At 50.2% G+C, this 22,779-nt stretch overlaps 1 protein-coding gene across 2 annotated transcripts in view; it reads right to left on the reverse strand.

The window, feature by feature from the left end:
* Nucleotides 1-868: 868 nt before the first annotated feature.
* RASGRP2 (RAS guanyl releasing protein 2) overlaps nt 869-22,779 on the reverse strand; it is a 40,177-nt gene continuing 18,266 nt past the window's right edge. For both annotated transcript variants that reach the window (XM_035098948.3, XM_035098947.3), the window contains exons 9-17: nt 22,083-22,364; nt 19,934-20,011; nt 13,216-13,338; nt 11,969-12,084; nt 8,364-8,505; nt 7,195-7,231; nt 6,343-6,504; nt 2,309-2,409; nt 869-1,180 (exon numbers count right to left, since the gene is read on the reverse strand). In XM_035098948.3, the coding sequence (XP_034954839.1) occupies nt 2,351-2,409; nt 6,343-6,504; nt 7,195-7,231; nt 8,364-8,505; nt 11,969-12,084; nt 13,216-13,338; nt 19,934-20,011; nt 22,083-22,364 (999 nt within the window). In that variant the 3' untranslated portion in view covers nt 869-1,180; nt 2,309-2,350. The remainder of the gene's footprint in view (nt 1,181-2,308; nt 2,410-6,342; nt 6,505-7,194; nt 7,232-8,363; nt 8,506-11,968; nt 12,085-13,215; nt 13,339-19,933; nt 20,012-22,082; nt 22,365-22,779) is intronic.

A 22,779-nucleotide genomic window follows, 5' to 3' on the forward strand; every position in this document is an offset into this window, starting at 1 on the left:
TCTTTCCCTGTCTGATTTGACAAGAAATGAAGGGGGAAATCATATCGATATTCATCCAATCAACCGTGCCCCCCTCCTCCCTCCCCTCCCCAGGACTGTTCTGTATAGAAGATGCCAGCCCCGTTCCCCCCCCCCCGGCCCACCTCCCCAAAAGGCAGCTGCATGGCAACTCCTGCCCAGCATTGCTGTGGGTTGGATTTCGGAGAATTTGCACCAACTCTGCGCATGCAAAGGCGGCAGTTTGCAACTGGTTCTAAATAGGTTAAGGCAGGCATCCCCAAACTGCGGCCCTCCAAATGTTTTGGCCTACAACTCCCATGATCCCTAGCTAACAGGACCAGTGGTCAGGGATGATGGGAATTGTAGTCCAAAACATCTGGAGTCCCGAAGTTTGGGGATGCCTGGGTTAAGGCAACGTGGAGGTACAGAGGTGGTGAGGCAGCTTGGCCTGTTGAATTTCCACCTGCTGCTGAAGCACTGGGAGTGAGGGAGTCTCAAAGAGAGAGAAAAAGAGAGAGGGAAAGAGAGGCACCCTCCTCAGGTCAACCTCGCAGGAATAGGGTTGGGTGATATATCGATATATTGTCCAAAACCGGTTTGAAGTCCATATCGTGATAACGATTTCATACTTTTTGACCTCGCAATACATTGTGAATCATGAGGTGTGTGTGTGTGTGTGCTGTGCAAAAATCACAATATGGGGAAAACCGTGAAGCCAGCCAATGCCTCTACATAGCTCCATCCTTATTTCAGACATTGTGATATGTCGGTATATCGCGATGTTTAACTGGTGATATATCGCAATGTTGAAAACCAGATATCACCCAGCCCTACCCAGGGGGCCTTTTGAGAACGGAAGAGATGGACAGGCAGGAAGTGTCAAATTTATTATAATTATTATTACACCTTTGAGTCCAGTTCTTGATACAAATATACACACGTTTCGGGAAGGCCTGCAATCGGAGGAAGAAGCCCCAGCGCACACACACCCTCCCAGAAGGCATGTCCAAGGAGAAGGAGGGGGGCTCCGGAGAAAACCTCAGCGGGCCGCTTCTCTTCATATCTCAAGCCCACCCCATGAAAACACACAGAATCCCACTTGAGCTGGGGGGAGGTCACTGGAAGGCCACGGCTGAGGGCTTGTGCGGGGGGGGGGGGGGTGTCCACGGAGGAGATGGTTCTGCAAAGACAAAGACATAGGTTGGAGGCAAAGCGGCAGACCCTTCTGTCCATTCATTTCACCCGTGTTCATTCATGAGATGGTGCCAACTGCTTTCTGCTTTCATTTGTGCACAAATTTGCATTTCGTCTTGGCGCAGGCACATCAAAAGACATTGCTTTTTGGTGCATTTTGTTTTACAGTGGTACCTTGGTTCTCAAACGCCTTGGGACTCAAACAACTTGGAACCCAAACACTGCAAACCCAGAAGTAAGTGCTCCGGTTTGTGAACTTTTTCCGGAAGCTGAACATACTCAGTTTTGAGTGCCACAATTTTCTGTTTTGAGTGTTACACTTGCAATTTATTTTGCGTTTTTGTTTTTGTGGTTCTTTTCTTTTCTTTTCGCTTTTGTGACTGTGTGGAACCCAGTTCAGCTACTGATTGATTGATTGTGTGACTGCGGTACATTGTTTATTGCTTTCGTTTTATGGATCAACGGTCTCGTTAGATAGTAAAACTCATGTTAAATTGCTGTTTTAGGGGTTTTTAAAAGTCTGGAATGGATTAATCCATTTCGCATTACTTTCTATGGGAAAGCGCGCCTTGGTTTTGGAAATCTTTGGTTTTGGAATGGACTTCTGGAACGGATTAAGTTCAAGAACCAAGGTACCACTGTACTTATTTAAAGAGTTTTGTGTGTGTGTGTGTGTGTGTGTGTGTGTGTGTGTGTGTTTGCAAACATCAAGCATGCCATTGCCTCTGCCTTGCTTCTAAGTTGCCCCACTCCAAGGAAGGGAGAGACTGCGTTTGCTATTGGAGCGATGCCCAACTCCTTCTAGGACCTTTTGGCCCCCGGTTCTCATCAGCACCAACTAGGATGGCCGATGGCCGATGGCCGATGGCTGAAGGATCGAGCAAGCTGTATTGTCCATCAATAGCTGGAAAGGGAGATGCATGGTCCACATTCCTGGGCTCCACTCCCAAAGGTGGGCCATGTAGAGGATGCTCTCCATGAAACAGCCACAGCTCAGGGCAAGGAAGAGCCAGGGCAAAACACTGTGGGGCCCTTTTCCTCCTAGCAGCCCCTTCTCCGCCCCTTTCACCCCCAGGGCCAGAATGGGAAGCCAAGAACCCTCAGCCATCCTCACCTGACATGCCAGCCCTCCAGGCTGCCCCCTCTGGCATCGGCCTCATAGGTGGACGTCAAAGACCCCGTCCTCCACTGCTTGCGTGTCCTCTTCCTGGATATCTGAAAGGAGATCCGAAGGAGGATGGGGGCTTAATTGAAAGGCACTTTCACTGGGCTCCTTGAATTACACCCCCCAGCAATGTATACCCCATACATAGACCCACGACTGCTCTATTGCAGGAGCCATGTAACACCCGTTCCGCATTTGCAAGGCTTTTAATGTGGCAGCAGCACCCACACACTGGAACTCCCTGCTGTCGTGGTTTGGCTGGATGCCGAGGAGCGCTGGGAGGTGCCAGCTGGGGAATACCCAGGGGAAGAAGGCTCCGAGCCCGGGGAGCGGCAGTGGGACGATGATGAGTGGTCAGAGGGGGAGGAAGCTGAAGAGGCAACAGAGTTTGGTGAGCAGGAAGAGAAGACTAGAAGCAGTGGCAGGAGAGGATGGCCGGGAGACTAGGCCGGCTGCTGAAGAATCTAGGGAGTCTCCCCCTGCTGTTGTGACCAGCTCCCCTCCCCGCAGAACCTGCAGAGGTGTGAAGAGGGCAGAGCAATGAGAGACAAGACAAAGGAGCCTGAGGCTGCTGGGGGAGGAGTCTTAGAGAAGCAGCAGGAAGGCAGGGACCTTGGGGCAAGAGCTACTGGGAAGAGTCGCTGTGGTCACAAGGTCTGAACCGCTTTGGTTTCTTTGACTAAAGAGTTAACTTCACAGGCATCTTGTGAGCTATTGCTGACTTTCTCCCATCTCCAGCCTTGACACCTGCCTATTGATATCCCCATACTCTTTTGAGCGCCAGCTAGAGACACTTTTCTTTAGACAAGCCCATCCAGATATTTAGAAAACCGACGCAAGTTTTAATCTGTTTTTAGTCTACTGTTGCTTGAACTTTCCAAAAGTCTCAATTTTTTAATTCTTCCTTTAGATAACTTAAGCAATTTTATTTTATGTACACTGATTCAATGACTTTAAAAAAATATATATCAAGGGGTATATATATTAATCAGCCATGAATTCAACAGCTGCAGAAAGAGACCGCCACCTTCTTCCTTTCCTTCTCCCCCTGGATCAGCGCAGAGCAGCCACTGCCAAACTAATCTCAAACTCCTGGGTTGCGAAGCAGGCAGAGGACGCCAGGGGGAGATGCTCCTCCACAATCCAGCCACTGCAAGGTGCTACAGGGAGAGAGAAACAGCTGATGTTTTGCAGGGTGGAGAGGGGCTTCGCACTCAGATATTGCGAAGGGGCTATTTAACCGAACTCATGAGATTGACATATTTCTTTCATTTCATTTCACACAATTCACATGCTGCTCGATTGTAATGAAACCCCGGAAGCGGTTTACGAAAATGTTTGCACTGTGGTTCCTCCCTGCCCCTGCCACTCCACCCGAGAAGTGCTGCATTTTGCCACATCACACTGCTTCTTTTTTCTACAGAAGTCGAAAATAGCAGCCCAGAGAACTGAAATCTCTCCCGCACTGCACCGCACCCCAACCCACAGGGATGTAGGAAGCAGCTGTCTTGTATCGTAGGCAGGTCCGTCTATCTCAGTATTGCCTACACTGACTGGCAGCTCCAGGGTCTCAGGTGAGAGCCTTTTCCCAGCCTTGACTGAAGATTGCTGCCACTGGGATCTTCCATGCACAAAGTGAGTGCTTTACTACTGAGCCACAAAGTCCCCCAAACCCAGCCCTGACCTACAAAAGAAAGCCCTCCTTCATTCAGCGTGTAGCTAAACTATGGAACTCACTGCCACAGGAGGCAGTGATTACCACCAACATAGGTAAAGGGTAAAGGGACCCCTGACCATTAGGTCCAGTCATGACCGACTCTGGGGTTGCGGCGCTCATCTCACTTTATTGGCCGAGGGAGCCGGCGTACAGCTTCCAGGTCATGTAGCCAGCATGACAAAGCCGCTTCTGGCGAACCAGAGCAGCACACAGAAATGCTGTTTACCTTCCCACTGTAGCAGTACCTATTTATCTACTTGCACTTGACGTGCTTTCGAACTGCTAGGTTGGCAGGAGCAGGGACCGAGCAATAGGAGCTCACCCCGTCACGGGGATTCGAACTGCTGACCTTCTTATTGGCAAGCCCTAGGCTCTGTGGTTTAACCCACAGCGCCACCTGGTCCCAACATAAGACACCTTTAAAAGAGGATTAGGCAAACTGATGGGAGAACAAGGCTATCAATGACTGCTGGCCATGATGCCTGTGCTGTGCCTCCATGGTCGGAGGAAGCAAGGCTTCTGAATACCAGTTGGAATAATAGAATCATAGAGTTGGAAGGGATCCCAAGGGTCATCCAGTCCAACCTTCTGCAACAGAGGAATAAGTTGCTGGAAACCACAGGAGGGGAGAGGGCTCTTGTGCTCGGGTTCTGCTTATTGGTTTTCCATTGGGGCACCTGGTTGGCCCCTCTTGAGAACAGGATGCTGGACTAAATGGGCCATTGGCTTGGTCCAGAAGGCTGCCCTTACGGTCTCACAAAGATGGCCTCTTCCCAAAGTGAAAACACACAGAGTGAGCGAGGGGTGGATGTGACCTAGGCAGGAAGCCCGTCCGAGAGTTATTGTCAGCCAGAAGTAAACATGGCAGGAAACCAGGCTGGGCTGAACCGTTATCGGAGAGGGAAGTGGGTTTCCGGTCCAGGGCGAGGCTCAGCGGGTGGGGAAAGAAGGAGGGGCTAGTGGGCTTGCGAGAAAAAGAACTAGGGAGGGATGCAAAGATAAAGAGAAAAATAAGAGGAGCTGGGGACAACAACAGTAGCATGTTTCTGGGAGAGGAAGGAGGAAGGGCAAGCGGGTCCATGTGCTAATGTGCTGACAATTGAAAACAAGCAGATTCAAGCTACAAACCCCTAAAATAATAATAATAATAATAATAATAATAATAATAATAATAATAATAATAATAATTTATTATTTATATACCCCCCCCGCCCCCGCCGCCCATCTGGCTGGGTTTCCCCAGCCACTCTGGGCAGCTCCCAACAGAATATTAAGAACATGATAAAACATCAAATATTAAAAACTTCCCTAAACAAGACTGCTTTCAGGTGTCTTGTAAAAGTCAGGTTACAAACGATTCAGTTTACAGACTCCACTAACCCAGAAATAATACCTCGGGTTAAGAGCTTTGCTTCAGGATGAGAACAGAAATTGTGCTCCAGCGGCAGCAGGAGGCCCCATTAGCTAAAGTGGTGCTTCAGGTTAAGAACGGACCTCCAGAACGAAATAAGTTCTTAACCAGAGGTACCACTGTAGTTGTTTATTTCCTTGTCATCAGATAGGAGGGCGTCCACCACTAACTAGAAGGCCCTCTGCCTGGTTCCCTGTAATGTCACTTCTCGCAGTGAGGGAACCGCCAGAAGGCCCTTGGAGCTGGACTTCAGTGTCCAGGCTGAACAATGGGGGTGGAGACGCTTCTTCAGGTATACTGTCTAGCGAATGACTGCTCTGCATTTTAAGCTGCTGCCAGCCAGTGCGGAAACTATACTGTGCTACATGGACCAGGTGTCTGACTTGGTCTTCCGCCATATCCCAAGCCTTTCTAGCTCAAAACAGTTGGCAGCCCACACTGGACGGCAGCATCTCTCCTCCTCCATCTCAAACAGGCGTCTGTCCCAGCCTGGCTTGGAGGTGACAGAGACTGAACCCGGCTGGGACCTTCTGAAAGCAAAGCAGTCGCTTTGCTGCCGAGCTAGAGCCTCTCTATGTCTCTCCCCTGCGTCGGCCATGGCAGCCAAAGGAGCCTCCATGCTTCAAGAGAGTCTACCCCTATGTGCCAGATGTTGGAGACAGGCCTCGGTTTTCTAAACGTATGAGCTTTCTCTGGGCAAGACGGACCCCGCCTGATCCAATTTGCGCCATGGCACAGCAAGAGGGTCTCCAAAAAGGAGGGTGGAAAGGCAATGTTCATTCTTGGCCACCACCACCACCCCAACTGTGGAGGGGGGGGGAGAGAGAAAGACTGTGTGCAGGAGGCTCTCCATACCTGTATGCCGCAGAGATGCTGCCCGCCCAGGCCGGGGCAAGGAGAAGCTGAAGGAGCGGGCAGGTAGAGAAGCAGGGCCATCCAGACTGACGCTTTTGGTACGTTTGCGGCACTCGACAGAGAGGAGCTCCCGGCACTGCTTGTGGCAGCTCACCCCGCAGGCTGGAGGGGGTACACGAAGGAAGCCAGAGTGAGGCACAGACCCCTCTTGCAGGGCAAGGGTGGCAGCTGCCTCTCCTCCACAGACATCAATGGTCAGTGCTTGCAGCCCTGTCCAGATTACGGACATGCAAGGACTGGATTTCTGCAAAACAAGCTCTCCAGGTGGAGGCGAAGGGGAGTGGCCCATTCCCTTGGGAGAAGTGGGCCAAGGCAAAAAAGTGGGTGGGGCACCCCTCTCCGCCCCTCCAGCAACACACACCTCTGGCTCTTCCTCTCATGCAAACCCTACTTCACCTTCATTCATTCCTCTCTGCCTTTCACTCATTCATGCCCCATCCATCCAATTCCTCTGTCCAGCCTGGGGGTGGTGACACACCTGGGGAGGCCAAGGTGCCCCCCCCCAAAAGGCCATTGGTTGCTAACCTGTCCTGCAAAAGTTCAGGTGACTAGAAAATATATTCTCAGGCAGGGAAGCTCTGGCTCTGATCCAGTGGCGAGCACTCTGTACATGCTCAGAGGAAGACCAATTTTTCCTACCTGCCATCGAAAACAAGCTCTAGTGCTAAGCCTTGACTGAAATTTGGCCCTGCTTCACAAAGGTCTAGGGAAACTCCCCACCCCAAGGATAACCATGAAGTCTATTGCCCCTGCCCCAAACACTTTTCACCCATCTCTCCTGCTGCAACTTACCCCGACATTTTAGTCCTTGCTTGTAGAGTCCAAGGATCTGGAGAGGGAGGAGGGAGAAAAAAAAAAAGTCCCGTTCAGGTCACTTAAGGTTCAGATGACCAAAAAGAAACCCCGTTCACCGCACACACAGTCTTCCAATTAATTCCTTCGCTCACCTTTCAATTCCTTAGAGAAGATAGATTAAACTGAGTGGCTGGCTCCAAAGAAAGGAAATTAGACCCCAAACCATTTATGGAGCAAATGTTGTTGGTAAAAGAGTGCCACAAGTTTCGGACTACACAGGTCACCTGGGCAGCAGTATAAGAGGTCTGTGCAACTCAAAAGCTTGCGAACACGCACGACTGGGGTGTGTGGGGAAGAGAGAGGTGAAAACCCTGAAAGGTAGATGAAGGGCAGCAGAGCCTTTTGAACCCCAAGACCAGGGGTCAGCAAACTTTTTCAGCAGGGGGCCGCTCCACTGTCCCTCAGACCTTGTGGGGGGCCGGACTATATTTTGAAAAAAATATATGAACAAATTCCTATGCCTCACAAATAACCCAGAGATGCATTTTAAATAAAAGGACACATTCTACTCATGTAAAAACGTGCTGATTCCCAGACTGTCCGTGGGCCGGATTGAGAAGACGATTGGGCCGCATCCGGCCCCCGGGCCTTAGTTTGGGGACCCCTGCCCAAGACTCTTCTTCTTCAGCTGCAGCCCTCAAACCAAAATCTGCAGCCTGTTTTTACAAATCTGCATCAAGATGATGATAAAAATCCTATCTCGACCCTCAGATGCCTCAGAACAAGGCAATCACAGTAATAAAATGGCAACAATCTTTATAATGGGGAAGACTGCCATGGCATAATAAGGGAATCCTGTTTCGCTTTGAGAGCACCAGTGGTGTAGTGATTAGAGTGTCTGCCACCTGAGAGAGATGAGGGTTCAAATCTCCACTTGGCCATGAGGTTCACGGAGTGACTCTGAGGCCAGTCCCTGCCTCTCGGCCTAACCTCCCTTGCAGGGGGTTGTTGTTTGGGGGGGGGGGTTAAATAAGGAAGGGGAGAAGCGCGGACACCACCTTTAGCTCCGTGGAGGATTCTTCAGCTGCAATTTCTGCACTGCAGGGGGCTGGTCTAGATGACCCTTGGGGGTCCCTTTCCCCTGCAGAATCCTATGATTCGCTCACCAGGCCTTTGCAGTGGCGACATGCCACGGGGCGCAGGAATGTGGTCTCGTGGAAGCTGTGGATGAAGCCCATCTTGCCGTTGAGATCTGTGCTGGACTTCATGAAGTAGGAGATCATCTCTTCCCGACTGATGCAGCCGTCCCTGTGGGCCAGCAGAGAAGAAAGCGCATTTGATTGGGGCCAAGGCTCGTCTGCAGAACCCAAGCCCTAGACTGAGAGGCGTCTCTGTGCTGTGTGTGTGTGTGTGTGTGTGTGTGTGTGTGTGTGAGAGAGAGAGAGAGAGAGAGAGAGAGAGAGAGAGAGATGCTACAAGCCGGCCAGCCGGCCCACTTCCATCACACCTGATCCAGCAGACTCTTCTTACAAGATTTCTTTTATTTCATAAAATCCATAAACGCCTCGATAGGTTTTAAACACCTCAAAATCCAGGAGTGCTCCTGGATTCCAAATTGTCACAAGAATCTCTAATGACTCCTGTAGCCAGGACTGGTGAGTCTGGTTCACCAGCAATGGCTGTTCCTGGACGGGGACATCCTGGCTTCACTTGCCAGAGAGAGAGAAGGCGTGGGGCAGGGCAAAAGGTGAGAGGGCCCTAGGCACTTTGTAGTCTAGACCCCCACCCACCCCCACATACAAATTAATGTTGAGGGGATGCAGACTTCAACAGAAAATAGGAGATCTCCACGCCCTTAGATTAGGTCTCGTCAACATTTCTGTTTGCCCCATCATTCCCCACCCCACCCCTGGGAAAACCTGTGCTTTAGTGCTGAATTGGAACAAAGAGGTTTTCCATGGATTGCTGTTTGTTCTGATTCAGCACTAAAGAGCAAGTTTTTCCTGGGGAAGCAGCAGGCCAAAGGCAAAAACGCTCAGACCCTTGCTTGGAAAGCACCTTAGAACGCAGGGTTATAACTAGGAGGGAGGACCAGAGTTCAATTCCCCATTCCGGCCAGCGATTCACCGAGTGGCCCATAGAAGCCAGTCACATTCTTTCAGCCTCGCCTACCTCGTAGGGTTGTTGTGAGGGCAAAGGGGAAGGGTGGGAGAGACCCACGTGCTTTGTTTCGAAAGGGAGGCCAGTAAGGCAGCAAGCAGACAAATAAATGACCAAAGCGTTGCCCCAATTTAGCTCAACTCTGCCACTGCCAGACCACCCTTAAACTATTGCTTGTCTTAGCACAGGGAGTGAGGGGGGAGCTATTTTTCCTCCCCAACCCTGAGAGCAGCCACAGATCAGACCCACATCCCAGAAAGGGGGTGCCCCTCTCTGTTTGGAAAATAAGCCCCAACTGCACAAGGGGGTGGGGTGGATTCACAGGTGGGGAAGTAGAGGGGGGCATGTCTTTAGGTGTCCCTGGGGACACATATAGGGCAGCCTTTGAACACAATATTTTGTGGAGAGGCAGCCAGTATCCCTGCCACGCCTCGCCCCTCCCAGTTCCCACACACCGAGAGGCAGGGTGGAGGCAGCCCCGGAAACCACAGAGATTCAGAGAGTGAGTGAGGAAAGGTCCCCCACGTCACACGCTCTTCTGCACACACACATGCGCACACACATGTTAGTTTTGGGGTGGAGGTGGTTGTAGCAAAGCAGAGCAGGCAAGAGAGTCAGGTCACCAAATAAGGAGCGATGTGGGTGTTTGGGGCCTGGAAGGAGGACTCTGGGGCTGTCGTAGTTTTGAGTCGCTCAGTCCCAGAGGAAGCTCGCAGGGTGGGCTGAGAGCCAGGGTGCCTTGGTCCTCTCCCAAGGAAGAGAGGCAGCCTCCAACTCTGCCAGAAGGAACATGCAATTCACCCCCATGTCTCTCTCTTCACTCCCTGCCCCGCAACACACACACACACACACACACACACACAAAATTCAAGTGGTATCAAGATTCGTTTTGCAAAGTAGAATCTGATCACAAAGCAGAAAAGTGTATGTGTGTGGAGAGAGAGAGGGAGAGAGGGGGGGAGAGAGAGGTGTAAGAACACACTTCAGGAAAAAACAGCTCAAGCTTTCAAACAGCCCTCCTGCTTCTTCAAAACCATTTTGCAAGGATGAACTTCTGTGTCCATCCACAGCAGCAAAAACAAGAAAGAGGTTTGTGCAAAAGGCTAACAAGTTTATTTTGACAACCAGCGCTGAAGCGGGTTTCCAGTTCCTTATTTGCACAAAAGTTCAACTTGGGTCAGAAAACTATTTTTTTCTAAAGAGAGCTAAAAGTTTATCTTCCCCTGAAACTTCAAAACCAGCTTTCCTCTATCCCGCCTTCTCTCTCTGTGACCAGGGGGGACAATCTCCTGCAAGATCTACAGTCATTTTCTCCAATCAAAACTGTTACGTTTGCACAACTCGGAGAAAGGCGTGACCCAAACGGCAAAACCAAACCAGGAGTTCGAGTTGTGCGCCCCATAAGCAGCTTGGAGCCATCCCAATGATACACTGCACGGGGTTGGACTAAATGACCCTTGGTGTCCCTTCCAGCTCTACGATTCTACGATACACCCACACCCAGAAGCAGGTCTGGGTCGGGTGCCTTTTTACATAGGACACAAACCACAATAATTACGGCTACAAGCATATCTGATGGAGCGGACTGTGGTCCAACCGTCTGCCGCAGGCAACCTGTTAATCTTTAAAGGTGACACACAAGCCTCTTAACTTGGCTGCGTTCATCTCTCGCTCTCCTAAATTACTCCTCTCCTCAAGACTTCAGAGTGGCTCCTTCTCAAACTCCACAGGCAGGAAAGTGGCAGGACAAGGAAATAAAACCACGATTTGAAATCACGGGATGAATGGAAATGTGGATGGACCCTTGGAGGCCTGCATCCATTTTTGAAAACTATTGTTTCTCAAACTGAACTCAGCAACTCAAATGCCCAAGTTCTGAGTTTCAATGGTAAGGCCATGGTTAAGCTTTTGTATTTTTGATGCAAGCCGCTTTGGGTGCTTCTAAACTGAAACAGAAAGATGGGGTGAATAATAATTAAGAAAAAAAGGTAATTTATTTATTTAGTAACCTTGTAACTACATGACCTGGCTGGTAGCTGTACGCCGGCTCCCTCGGCCAATAACGCGAGATGAGTGCCGCAACCCCAGAGCCGGTTACGACTGGACCTAATGGTCAGGGGTCCCTTTACCTTTACCTAACCTAGTAACCTAGTGGCGCTGTGGGTTAAACCACAGAGCCTAGGGTTTGCCGATCAGAAGGTTGGCGATTCGAATCCCTGCAACGGGGTAAGCTCCTGCTGCTCAGTCCCAGCTCCTGCCCACCTAGCAGTTCAAAAGCACCTCAAAGTGCAAGTAGATAAATAGGTACCGCTCCAGCGGGAAGGTAAATGGCGTTTCTGTGAGCTGCTTTGGTTCTCCAGAAGCAGCTTTGTCATGCTGGCCACATGACCTGGAAGCTGTACGCCGGCTCCCTCGGCCAATAATGCGAGATGAGCGCCGCAACCCCAGAGTCGGTCACGACTGTACCTAATGGTCAGGGGTCCCTTTACCTTTAACCTAGTAATTAATATATAAGAAACGAAAAAACAGGGCAGGCAGGGATGACATTTGGGGCGGGATGGAAGTTGTTCGAGCCTCAGGCTGGTTTGAACCTCCCTGGGGGGCAACTCACTGATTCTCATCTAGGTCTCCAAATTTGCACAGGTACGGGAAGTTATTCCGGATGATCTTGAACTCTTCTTGGGAAATGTGCCCGTCTCCATCCACATCAAAGTTCCTGAAGACGGACTGAAAGAAATATGGGGTAAGTTGGAAGCAAGACATCACTGATGTGTAGCCAATATAATCACCCACACTGCCCCCTATAAATCCCTGGCTATGTTTCTGCCCCTCACCCCTCACCCTTGGATGACAAAGGAGTCTAAGGAGTTTGCAGAGAAGCCTAATAATAATAATAATAATAATAATAATAATAATAATAATAATAATTTATTATTTATACCCCCGCCCATCTGGCTGCGTTTCCCCAGCCACTCTGGGCAGCTTCCAACAGACATTAAAATACAATAATCTATTGAACATTAAAAGCTTCCCTAAACAGGGCTGCCTTCAGATGTCTCCTAAAAGTCTGATAGTTGTTTTTCTCTTTGACATCTGGTGGGAGGGGCGGGTGCCACTACCGAAAAGGCCCTTTGCCTGGTTCCCTGTAACTTGGCTTCTCGCAGCAAGGGAACCGCCAGAAGGCCCTCGGCGCTGGACCTCAGTGTCTGGGCAGAACGATGGGGGTGGAGACGCTCCTTCAGGTATACTGGACTGAGGCCGTTTAGGGCTTTAAAGGTCAGCACCAACACTTTGAACTGTGCTCGGAAACGTACTGGGAGCCAAATGAATTAGTTGCATCTGTCTTCACGACGGAAGATAGAGGGCAAATCCCTGTGCCCAAAATGATTTTCACAGGAAGGGAATGTGAAAACCTGAGTTAAATAGCAATGGCATGAGACAACGTTCGAAGCCTTGGGGACGAGATGAATAAAAATCACTGGATCTGGGTAACATCCCCACACAAGTCCTCGAAGAACTGAAATGTGAAATTGCTCAACTTTTAACAAAAAAAAGTCACTCGTCCCTACGATGAGCCTCCAGACCTGGGGAGCCTCTAATGTATTACCTGAGACTCAGAAAATAAAACATTTTAAGTATGCTGTAAAATGCATTATACAAATGTGACACTAGGTGGCGATGGTGAGCTATGGCAAATTCAATATATATTTTTCAAAATGTTTTTTTTTTAAAAAAAAGCATTTTCACAATGCTTTTTTTTATATGTGTCTAGATTCCTCCTGGATGTAACCATCACCAGGGTCTTCCTCTGCACACCCCTCCCTCCCTCTGCTACTCCCCACCCACCCCAACTCCTACCTCAACCATCTTCTCAATGTGCTTCCGCACAATCGCCTGGTCCGGTTTGGGTTTGGGCACTGATGCCCACTCCTCAATGACCACGGGCTGGGGTGGGGGGGTGGAGGACGTGGGGCTGGAAGGCTGTGGGAGAAGGAGAAGGTGAAACTATTCATTCATTCAAAATATTTCTCGGCTGCCTTAATAATAATAATAATAATAATAATAATAATAATAATAATTTATTACTTATACCCCGCCCATCTGGCTGGGTCCTCCCCCCCCCCACCACTCTGGGTGGGCGGCTTCCAACACACATTAAAATACTGTACATTATTCCCCCAAGATAGCTTACATACTTTAAAAAAAAACCAAACCACCCTACAATATCCCATTCTCCAGAAATTTAGCCATTTTAAAAATAGCAGTTTCACAATCCAGAAACACACTTGTACAGAAGGAGTTTAAAAACAGTAGAGAAATGCCACTTGAAAAAAACAGCCAGGAGATAAACCACGAAAACTCAGGAATGCAGCTCAGCACAAAAAGCAGAACAAAATAAAAAGAGCCCCATAGCTGGATCAGGTCAATGCCTTTCTAAGCCCAACATCCTGTTCTCATAGTGGCCAACCAGATGCCTCTTCTGGGAAACCCACAAGCAGGATCTGAGCACAAGAGCCCTCTCCCTTCCCGGGGTCCCAGCAGCTGGCATTCAGAAGCACTGATGTCTCCCACTGTGGCAGCAAAAAAAATAGCCATCAAGGTTAGTAGCTGCCGATAGCCTCCTCCTCCTCCACAAATCTGCCCAATCCTCTTTTAAAGCCATCCAAGTTGGTGGTCATCACTGCGTCCTGTGGCAGTGAGTTCCGCAGTTTAACTGTGTGCTCTGCGAAGAAGTCCTTTCTTTTCTCTCTCTCTCCCAAACCTTCTAATATTCAGCTTCATTGGAAGCCCACGAGTTCTAGGGTTACGAGACAGGGAGAAATAACTTCTTTTCTCTGTCCACTTTCTCCCTGCCATGGATGATTTTATAAACTTCTACCGTGCCCACCTCTTACCTGCCTTTTCACTAAACTAAAATCTGCAGGGGCCATATGTGCTGCATTAAGAGGGGGCTGGCGCTGGGGTGGAGCGCAGTTTAAAAGTCGCAGAAGGGACACGACTGCCCCATGTTTGTCTTCTTTATATTTCCTCCAAGGAGTTAAGAGAGACCTGCTTTTATCCTCATTGCACACCTGGAACAAGGTGAGGTGGGGAGATGGAGGATGCCCATCCACCCACCTCTGGCCCACTTCAAGGAGCTGCCCTTGAAGAACCCGGGTGCCCCACACCCTTCAGCAACTGCCCCAACCTGGCTCCCCTGCTTGCCAATCCGCTCATTGGGCCCTAGTGCTCTGGCCAAGCGACACCCCCCTTTGGGCAGCCCCCTGACCACCCCTTCTGGGCAGCACCCCTGGGGCTGCCCCACCACCAATAGGCCAGCTGGTGGGAGGGAGGGACAGAGCGATCTCCCACACGCTCCCCTTGTTTTCTGCTTCTGCAGCATTCCACGATTTTTAGGGCACAAACTTTTGTACTAGCGTTATTTTTTCACGAAATGCACAATGCTTTTTTTGCATTTCTCCCCCGAAACATTAACCGTCTCCTGAAAGACTATAATTCGGATGAACTATAATATGTACCGTGTTTCTCTGAAAATAAGACATTGTCTTATATTTATTTTTCCTCAAAAAACACACACTATGGCTTATTTTCAAGGGATGTCTTATTTTTTAGCTCCTCCTCCTGCCGCGGCCGGCATTGCTGCTGCGCCTATCACTATGTCTTATTTTCGGGGTATGGTTTATATTCCTTGAATGCTTAAAAATCCTGCTATGGCTTATTTTATGACTACATCTTAAAACAGGGAAAACAGGGTGTGCAGTTGATTAATATATTTAAAGGATCCACAGAGAGGAGAAGTCCTAAGATTTGGAAGAATCTTGTTTCATTCCAAAATCTAACTGTGTTAATTGTGCAATTTATTTTGTAAAACAATAAAAATTATTTCCAAACCACCACCACCACCCCAAAAAAACCTTTCTCCTGCATTTTTACCTAAAACGCAACACTTTGCATCTTCTGAGCAAGAGCTATATTGCTCAATTTGGAGAAGAGCGGAAAAGCAAAGGGATAAAGGGGTTCAAATCTGCATGTCAGTCCACAGGAAGTGCAAAGCCAGGTTTGGTTTGCTTAAAAGTGCAGATGGGACAATATTTTTCAAGAGCTGTCGGTGGGAGTGGGGGGAGGCGGGGGCAGAAGAAGAAGCTGCAGCAGAGCTCGATCGCAAACATACAGTTGTATCCGGTGGCTTCTGTTCCCTGACCACAGGAAACGGGTCCCCAAGGGAGGAAGCCTGGGATAGGCTGGGAAGGATGGTTACATTCAGGCCCCAACACCATCCCGGCATTAACACACACACACACACACACACACACACACACACACACACACACACACCATACCCCAGGAGGCAGTGGTGGCCACCATAGACCTGCAGGGTTGGAAGGGACTCCAAGGACCCATCTAGTCCAACCCCCTGCAATGCAGGAATAGTTTACCCAAAGTGGGTCTCAAACTCACAACCCTGAGCTTAAGATATCATGCTCTAGCGACTGAGCTATCCCAGTTGCACTTGGATCGATGGCTTTAAAAACAGGATTAGATAAATTCATGGAAAGAGTTATCGATAGCTGCTAGCCATGACGGCTCTGCTTTGCCTTTGTAGTTGGAGGTTGTGATGCCTTTGAATGCCAATTGCTGGAAACGGCAGGAGGGGAGAGGGCTCTTGTGCCCAAGTCCTGCTATGCCAGTTTCCCATTAGGCCCTCTGGCTGGCTGCTGTGAGAACAGGCTACTGGACCACGTGGGCCACTAGCCTCATCCAGCGGGACTCTTCTGATGTTCTTACACCACTTAGTAATAATAATATTATTATTATTTATACCCCGCCCATCTGGCTGGGTTTCCCCAGCCACTCTGGGCGGCTTCCAACAGAAAAATGAAATAAAATAATCTATTAAACATTAAAAGCCTCCTTAAACAGGGCTGCCTTCAGATGTCTTCTAAAAGTCTGGTACTAGTTTTTTCTCTCTTTGACATCTGGTGGGAGGGCGTTCATGGGCGTACCCAGGATCAAAACTAGGGGGGGGCAAGGGGAGGGGCCAAGGCACGGAAGGGGAGGGGCCACAAAGTGGGCGGGAACGGCGAACTCGCGCTCCGCCGGGCTGTGCCCCTCCCTAGAAGCAGGGCTGGTGGGCGGAGGCGGAGCCCAGCCCAGCGGAGCGCGAGTTCAGCGTTCCCGCCCGCCGCGCCGCGCTCTCTGGTTCCCCGCCGCGCTTGGCCTTGCCAGAGGGCGCGACGGGGAGCTGGAGGGAGGGCGCAGCGCGGCGGGCGGAAACGGCGAACTCGCGCTCCGCCGGGCTGTGCCCCTCCCTAGCAGCAGGGCTGGTGGGCGGAGGCGGAGCCCAGCCCAGCGGAGCGCGAGTTCGGCGTTCCCGCCCACCGCACCGCGCTCCCTGGTTCCCCGCCGCGCTTGGCCTTGCCTGAGGGCGCGCCGGGGAGCTGGAGGGAGGGTGCGGTGCGGTGCGGCGGGAATGGCGAACTCGCGCTCCGCCGGGCTGTGCTCCGCCTCTGCCCACCAGCCCTGCTTCTAGAGTAGGGCAGCTGCCCTAACTTGCCGCATGGTGGGTACGCCCTTGAGGGCGTTCCACAGAGCGGGTGCCACCACCGAGAAGACCCTCTGCCTGGTTCCCTGCAACTTGGCTTCTTGCAATGAGGGAACCGCCAGAAGGCCCTCGGCACTGGACCTCAGTGTCCGGGCAGAACGATGGGGGTGGAGATGCTCCTTCAGGTATACTGAACCGAGGCCGTTTAGGGCTTTAAAGGTCAGCACCAATACTTTGAATTGTGCTCGGAAACGTACTGGGAGCCAATGTAGATCTTTCTACATAGTCACCAGTCTAGCTGCCGCATTCTGGATTAGTTGTAGTGATCCAGAAGTGGTCCTTATGGCCACTTAGCACATCTGGGGCTGAAAAGTTCTCCAGGGATGAGCGCCAAAAATCTGAACATTCTAAAGAGGGTAGAGGAATTCCTTCTGGGTTGCTATTGAGAAAGTGATGGATGGTTGATGAAGGACCCTGTGCGAGAGGCAGAGAAGGGAACATCTTCTAGGGTGGAAGGCTGGGAGAAGAAAGGGAAGCTGCCATGTGAGAGCTGGGGGAGTCCACCCCTTTCTGCGTGAGACAAGAGTTAAGATTGACCTGAAAACACCAAAGTTAGATGATCTTCAAGGCCCCTTCCAACTCTACAATTCTGTGGTTCTATGACTTTGCATTTTCTTTTCTCTCTTTTTCTCATTTAGATCAGTTTGGGGGGTTTTATCGTACTGTATCATGACAAAGCTTCAATTTTTCAAAAAAATTATGGAAAAAAGAGAGGGTAGAAGAATTCCTTTTGGGGTGGGTGTGGGGCAGAAGGACAAAGAGGGAACCCAGGTTTTGAACCAGGGCTCAATCACCCCGAACTTGCTTTCCGGGTCAGGCTGACACCTCTGAGCATGTGCAGAGTCAGGCAACAGCCCTTGAGCACCCAACCCCTCCCCACCCCAGAAGCAATCCTTTGCAAGACATTACCCCTAGAGAAAGGAGGGCAGAGACAGGATAGGGCAGTCGCACAAAGCTTTACCTGAACGTAACAGTGGCTGTTCAGAGTTGGGCTTTAGGGAGAAATAATTCTAACAAGGCTGGAATATTCAGCTGAGGTCTCTTAGGGAAATTAAAGAGCAGGAATCTTGTGCAAAGTTAATTGTCTGAATGTGCTTAACTTGCACAGGGTTTTTGGGGGGGGGGCTGGATATGCAAATAGCAGCCTTGGGATCGAGGAGTTTAACTCCCTGAAGGTGCTAGTTGCGTCTCAAGGGAAAATTCCTTGGGAGCTGCTGCAGCCTCTGTTGGAAATGCAAAGGCAAGCTTTGGATAGGCAGCTATTGCTCCAGAAGGAAAGACCCATGGATTCAAATAACAAGAAAAGGAATTCCAACTAAATATCAGGAATAGTTTTCGGGGGGCAAGAGGTGTTTGACAGCGGAACGGACAACCTAGGAAGGGGGTGGACTCTCCTTCACTGGTGGTTTTAAGTTACAGTCAGATGGGCATCTGTTAAGGACTCTTTAGCAGTGACTCCTGCATTGCAGGGGTTGGACTAGATGGCTCTCGTGGTCCCGCCCAACTCTGCGATTCTATGATCCTGTGCCTTTAAGTGCTTTGTAACTCTCTCACTGCCCCTGTCACAGCAGTTCCTGCTCTTCCCCATTCCTCTCTCCAGATGTCAAAGCCATTTGCAATGCTCATGTCATGCTCGCCTCCCAAGGAGGCCAGAGGGGGGTCACTCAGGGTCACACCGGGGATAGAAGGCGCTGCCTTGTCCTGAGCCATCGACCAATGACCTGCCCAGCCCAGCACTGACTCCCCTGCTCCTCTTCCTCTTTTTCCTAATACAGTAGTCTTTATTTATGCATTCTCAGTAGTAAATACAGACGGAAGGTCTAATTCGAAGCAGCTCCCTCTTCCCCTCTGCCTCCTCCCCCATTCATTCCATTCCCCAGTGGGGGGTTTTCTGGGGAGACGCAGGGGTACGCATACCCCTAAACATTTTGTGAATCTAAGTTTGGCCTCATTGAGGGGCAGCATTTCAATATGAGTATGAAAAAGAGAGTACCTCTAAACATTTTTAAAGGGGGGAAAAGCACTCCGTATAATACACACGCACACACACCACAACGGTCTGCTGCTCTAATCAGCTGGGCTTCTGAGGCCAAGGAGGCTCTTCCCAAGAATTTCTTCCCTGACGCTGAAATTGTGATCCTGGGGGATGAACCTGCAGCCACCTGAATGCAATGGTTCCGCCATGGAGATATGATCCCAAGGCCACAAGCAGGTCGAGGGCTCAGACCCAAAAAAAGAAAGATTGTGGGGTTTCACAGGGTCTCGCCTGGGCATGATCCACACCTCCCTCCCTCCCTCCCTCTCTCTCTCTCTCTTTCTCACTCACATACACCCGTTCCTGATTGATTGATTGATTGATTGATTGATTGACTGATTGCAGTTATATACACCCTTTTCTCCAGACAGCTCAAGGTAGCAGCATACAGTGGTACCTCTACTTACGAATTTAATGCGTTCCGAACACACATTTGTAAGTCGAAAAAAATTGTAAGTCGAATCCCATAGGAATGCATTGGGAGAAAAAATTCGTAAGTTGAAGCAACCCTATCTAAAAATTCGTAAGTAGAAAAAATCCTATTTAAACCGCACCCAAGATGGCGGATGGAGCTCCATTTGTAAGTAGAAAAATTTGTAAGTAGAGTTATTTGTAAGTAGAGGTACCACTGTACATGGTTCTCCCCTCTCTCTCATTTAATCCCCCAAACAACAACCCTGCAAGGTAGGATTAGGCCGAGATGCAGGGACTTGCCCCCAAGGTCACCCAGTGAGCCTCATGGCCGAGTGGGGGATTTGAACCCTGGTCTCCCAGGTCCTGGTCTGACACTCTAACCACTGCACCACATTGTCTCTCAGCTGGCAGTTACAAGGTGGCAAGGGGGTGAGGAAAACACTTCCACTGCCATTTCCCACACAGACTAGGGCTGCTTTGAGTCGGGCCCTGTCCCGATCCTGCCACTATCATCAGGAGCTTACCGTGGATTTGTTCCGGGGCTCCCGCTGCAGAGAGAGCTGGTAGATCTCCTCTTCTGTCTGGTACTGATCCAGGGAGACCTGAGACACACACAAAGCAAAGTCAGAGCTTGAGACTTGCTGTTTCCAGTATTAGAGTTGTCCCCCTTTTGTGTAGAAAATATTCTGTTTGGCGGCTGACCTCAGTCCAGTCCACAACTAGCCTTGAAAGTGCCACAAGATTTTCTGCTTCTCCCTTTCCTGCTAGATCTGTTACAATCTTTCTCCAAAAACATCTAACTGCAAGGATGGGATCCCCACTGCTCAATGGAGGCCCCCCCTCACTAAATGGGTATTTAAGTCCAGGGTGCTTCAGGGGGCACCTGAATCCTTATATCCCAGCTCAGTTATCTGCAGGAGATCATCTGAGATCATCTGCAGGAGCATCACTGATCGTTCCCTGAGTTGGTGAAGCTCATCAGACAACAACGAGAAAAATAGCCTTTTGTACCACCAGACCAGACCAGTGGAACTCTCTGCCACTGGAGATTCAGCAGGCATAGCTGCCAAGTTATCCCTTTTTTACAGGGATTTTCCCTTATGCTGAATAGGCTTCCTCGCGAGAAAAGGAAAAACTTGGCAGCTATGTCAGCAGGTTCCTTCTGTTTGAACCTTTTAAATGCCAGCAGAAAACTTTTCTGGCCAGGTCCATGCAGGTAATTAAGAACATATTCTCCCACAATGGCTAACTGAAGTCTCTTTTTAACTTTCCTACAGTTTTATTGTATGGTCATCTAGCCCAACCCCCTGCAATGCAGGAATCTTTTACCCATCGTGGGACTCAAACCCATGACTCTAAGATTAAGAGCCCCATGCTCTACCAACAGAGCTATAATAAATAAATAAACTTCATCGAGGAAGTTGTGTAGGCCCCCATCCTGTTGCCTCAAATGCAACTTGGATGGGTTGCAAAGGGAGACCCAGAGGTCACCGCAAGCAATCTGCATCGCCCCAAAATTTTGGGATGTAACATCACAAAAGCAGTCAAATACAACATTTCCTGTTTGCCCAGAGTGGACACACAGGGGAATGTTGCTCCAGCCAGGAGGACTTCCTGTCACACCTCGTCTGAAGCATCCTCCCCCTGTGTGACCAGATAGATGGGCATGACCCTGGCAGACTCCATAAAAGGGCTGATCACGCAGCAATCTTCCCTTCTCTCCTGATGCTCTCACTTTCTTGACTATCTTGATGCTTTTGCTGTGTGCTTGTTTCTCAGCCAGCAGCACAAAAGGATGAATCCACACCTTTCTCTGTAACTGTAACTAAAAGCTAAAGCCTGCCTTCAGGATCATTCTGTGAACTGAATGTAAGTCAGGCTTCCTCAACCTTGGCCCTCCAGATGTTTTGAGACTACAATTCCCATCATCCCTGACCCCTAGGTGCTGCTAGCTAGGGATCATGGGAGTTGTAGGCCAAAAACATCTGGAGGGCCGAGGTTGAGGAAGTCTGGTGTAAGTAAAACTTATCATTACTTTTAAAGAAGACTGCTGTGTCATTATTGTTTTTAAGAGGGGACTAAAGGGGATTTTCCTGCCAACCTAGCAGTTCGCAAGCACATCAAAGTGCAAGTAGATAAATAGGTACCACTCCGGCGGGAAGGTAAACGGTGTTTCTGAGCGCTGCTCTGGTTCACCAGTAGTGGCTTAGTCATGCTGGCCATGTGACCCGGAAGCTGTACACCAGCTCCCTCAGCCAGTAAAGTGAGATGAGAGCTACAACACCAGAGTTGTCCGTGACTGGACCTAATGGTCAGGGGTCCCTTTACCTTTACCCTTTAAAGGGGATTTACCAGGAACAAATTCAATCTGGAAAAGCCAGACTGGATTGCTTAACTCAAGAGATTCAAACGAATCTACCAACTAGCTTCCTGCTACGTACGAGAGAATGTGCCCTGCTACCAGCTCACTAGCGTGAGTGAGGAACGATCATATTTAATCAATATATCCTCTCCTACGATCTTCGACATTCCCACAAAAATGGCCAAGTGTCTTGAAATCTGAAGTGGGGCAGGGAAGAGATTGATGGGAAGGAGCAACCTCTAAGCGCTGGCATTCCAGGACCCCTCCAGGACTGGAAACTGGGGGGGGGGGACAGACGACACCCAGCTTACCATGAGCAGGTTGAGGAGGTCAGGGTTGGCCTCGAAGGGCGGGCGGATGCTCTGAACCATGGCCAGCTCACTGAGGATGCTGAACAGCTGCTGCATCTTGTTCCCGTTGAGGCACTTGTGCGCCCGGTCCAGCCAGTCAGGGAGGGCCACGTGGACGGCCACCAGGTCCTTGAGGTGGACCCCCAGGATGGGGAACTTAAAGCCCACGCACTCGGCAAAGCGCCGCCGGTAACGGCTGTAGTTCCCCACGGACGTCAGCAATTCCGTCAGGGACTCCCAGACCTGAGCGGGACAAGGGGAAGCAAAGAGGTGGGTGCGAAGGATGTGGAGGGGGCAGCCCTGCCTCCGGAGAAGCCCATCTCTTCCCATGAGGGCTAGCCACTTGCTTCTTCCAAATGGTTGCTATTCAACCAACATACGGGCCAATGTAGATAAGGAAAGTCAGAGGAAATGCCAGAGGCGTGGAGCTCTGAGGTCGTACCAGGGCAGGATGGTCCAACTTTTCTTACCAAGGGGACTGCAAGCAGGGGCGTACCCAGGATCAAAACTGGGGGGCAGGGGAGGGGCCAAGGCAGGGAGGGGAGGGGCCACAAAGTGGGGATGTGGGCGGGGCTACGGAGCCCAGGTGAAATTGACTCCGGTCTCACCTAGGCACTGTGAAGCTTTTTGCAGTCGGAGGCGCCGGGGCTCCGCTGAC

This window comes from Zootoca vivipara, chromosome 16 (assembly GCF_965207765.1).
Source record: "Zootoca vivipara chromosome 16, rZooViv2.hap1.1, whole genome shotgun sequence".
Classification (NCBI taxonomy): Eukaryota; Metazoa; Chordata; class Lepidosauria; order Squamata; family Lacertidae; genus Zootoca; species Zootoca vivipara.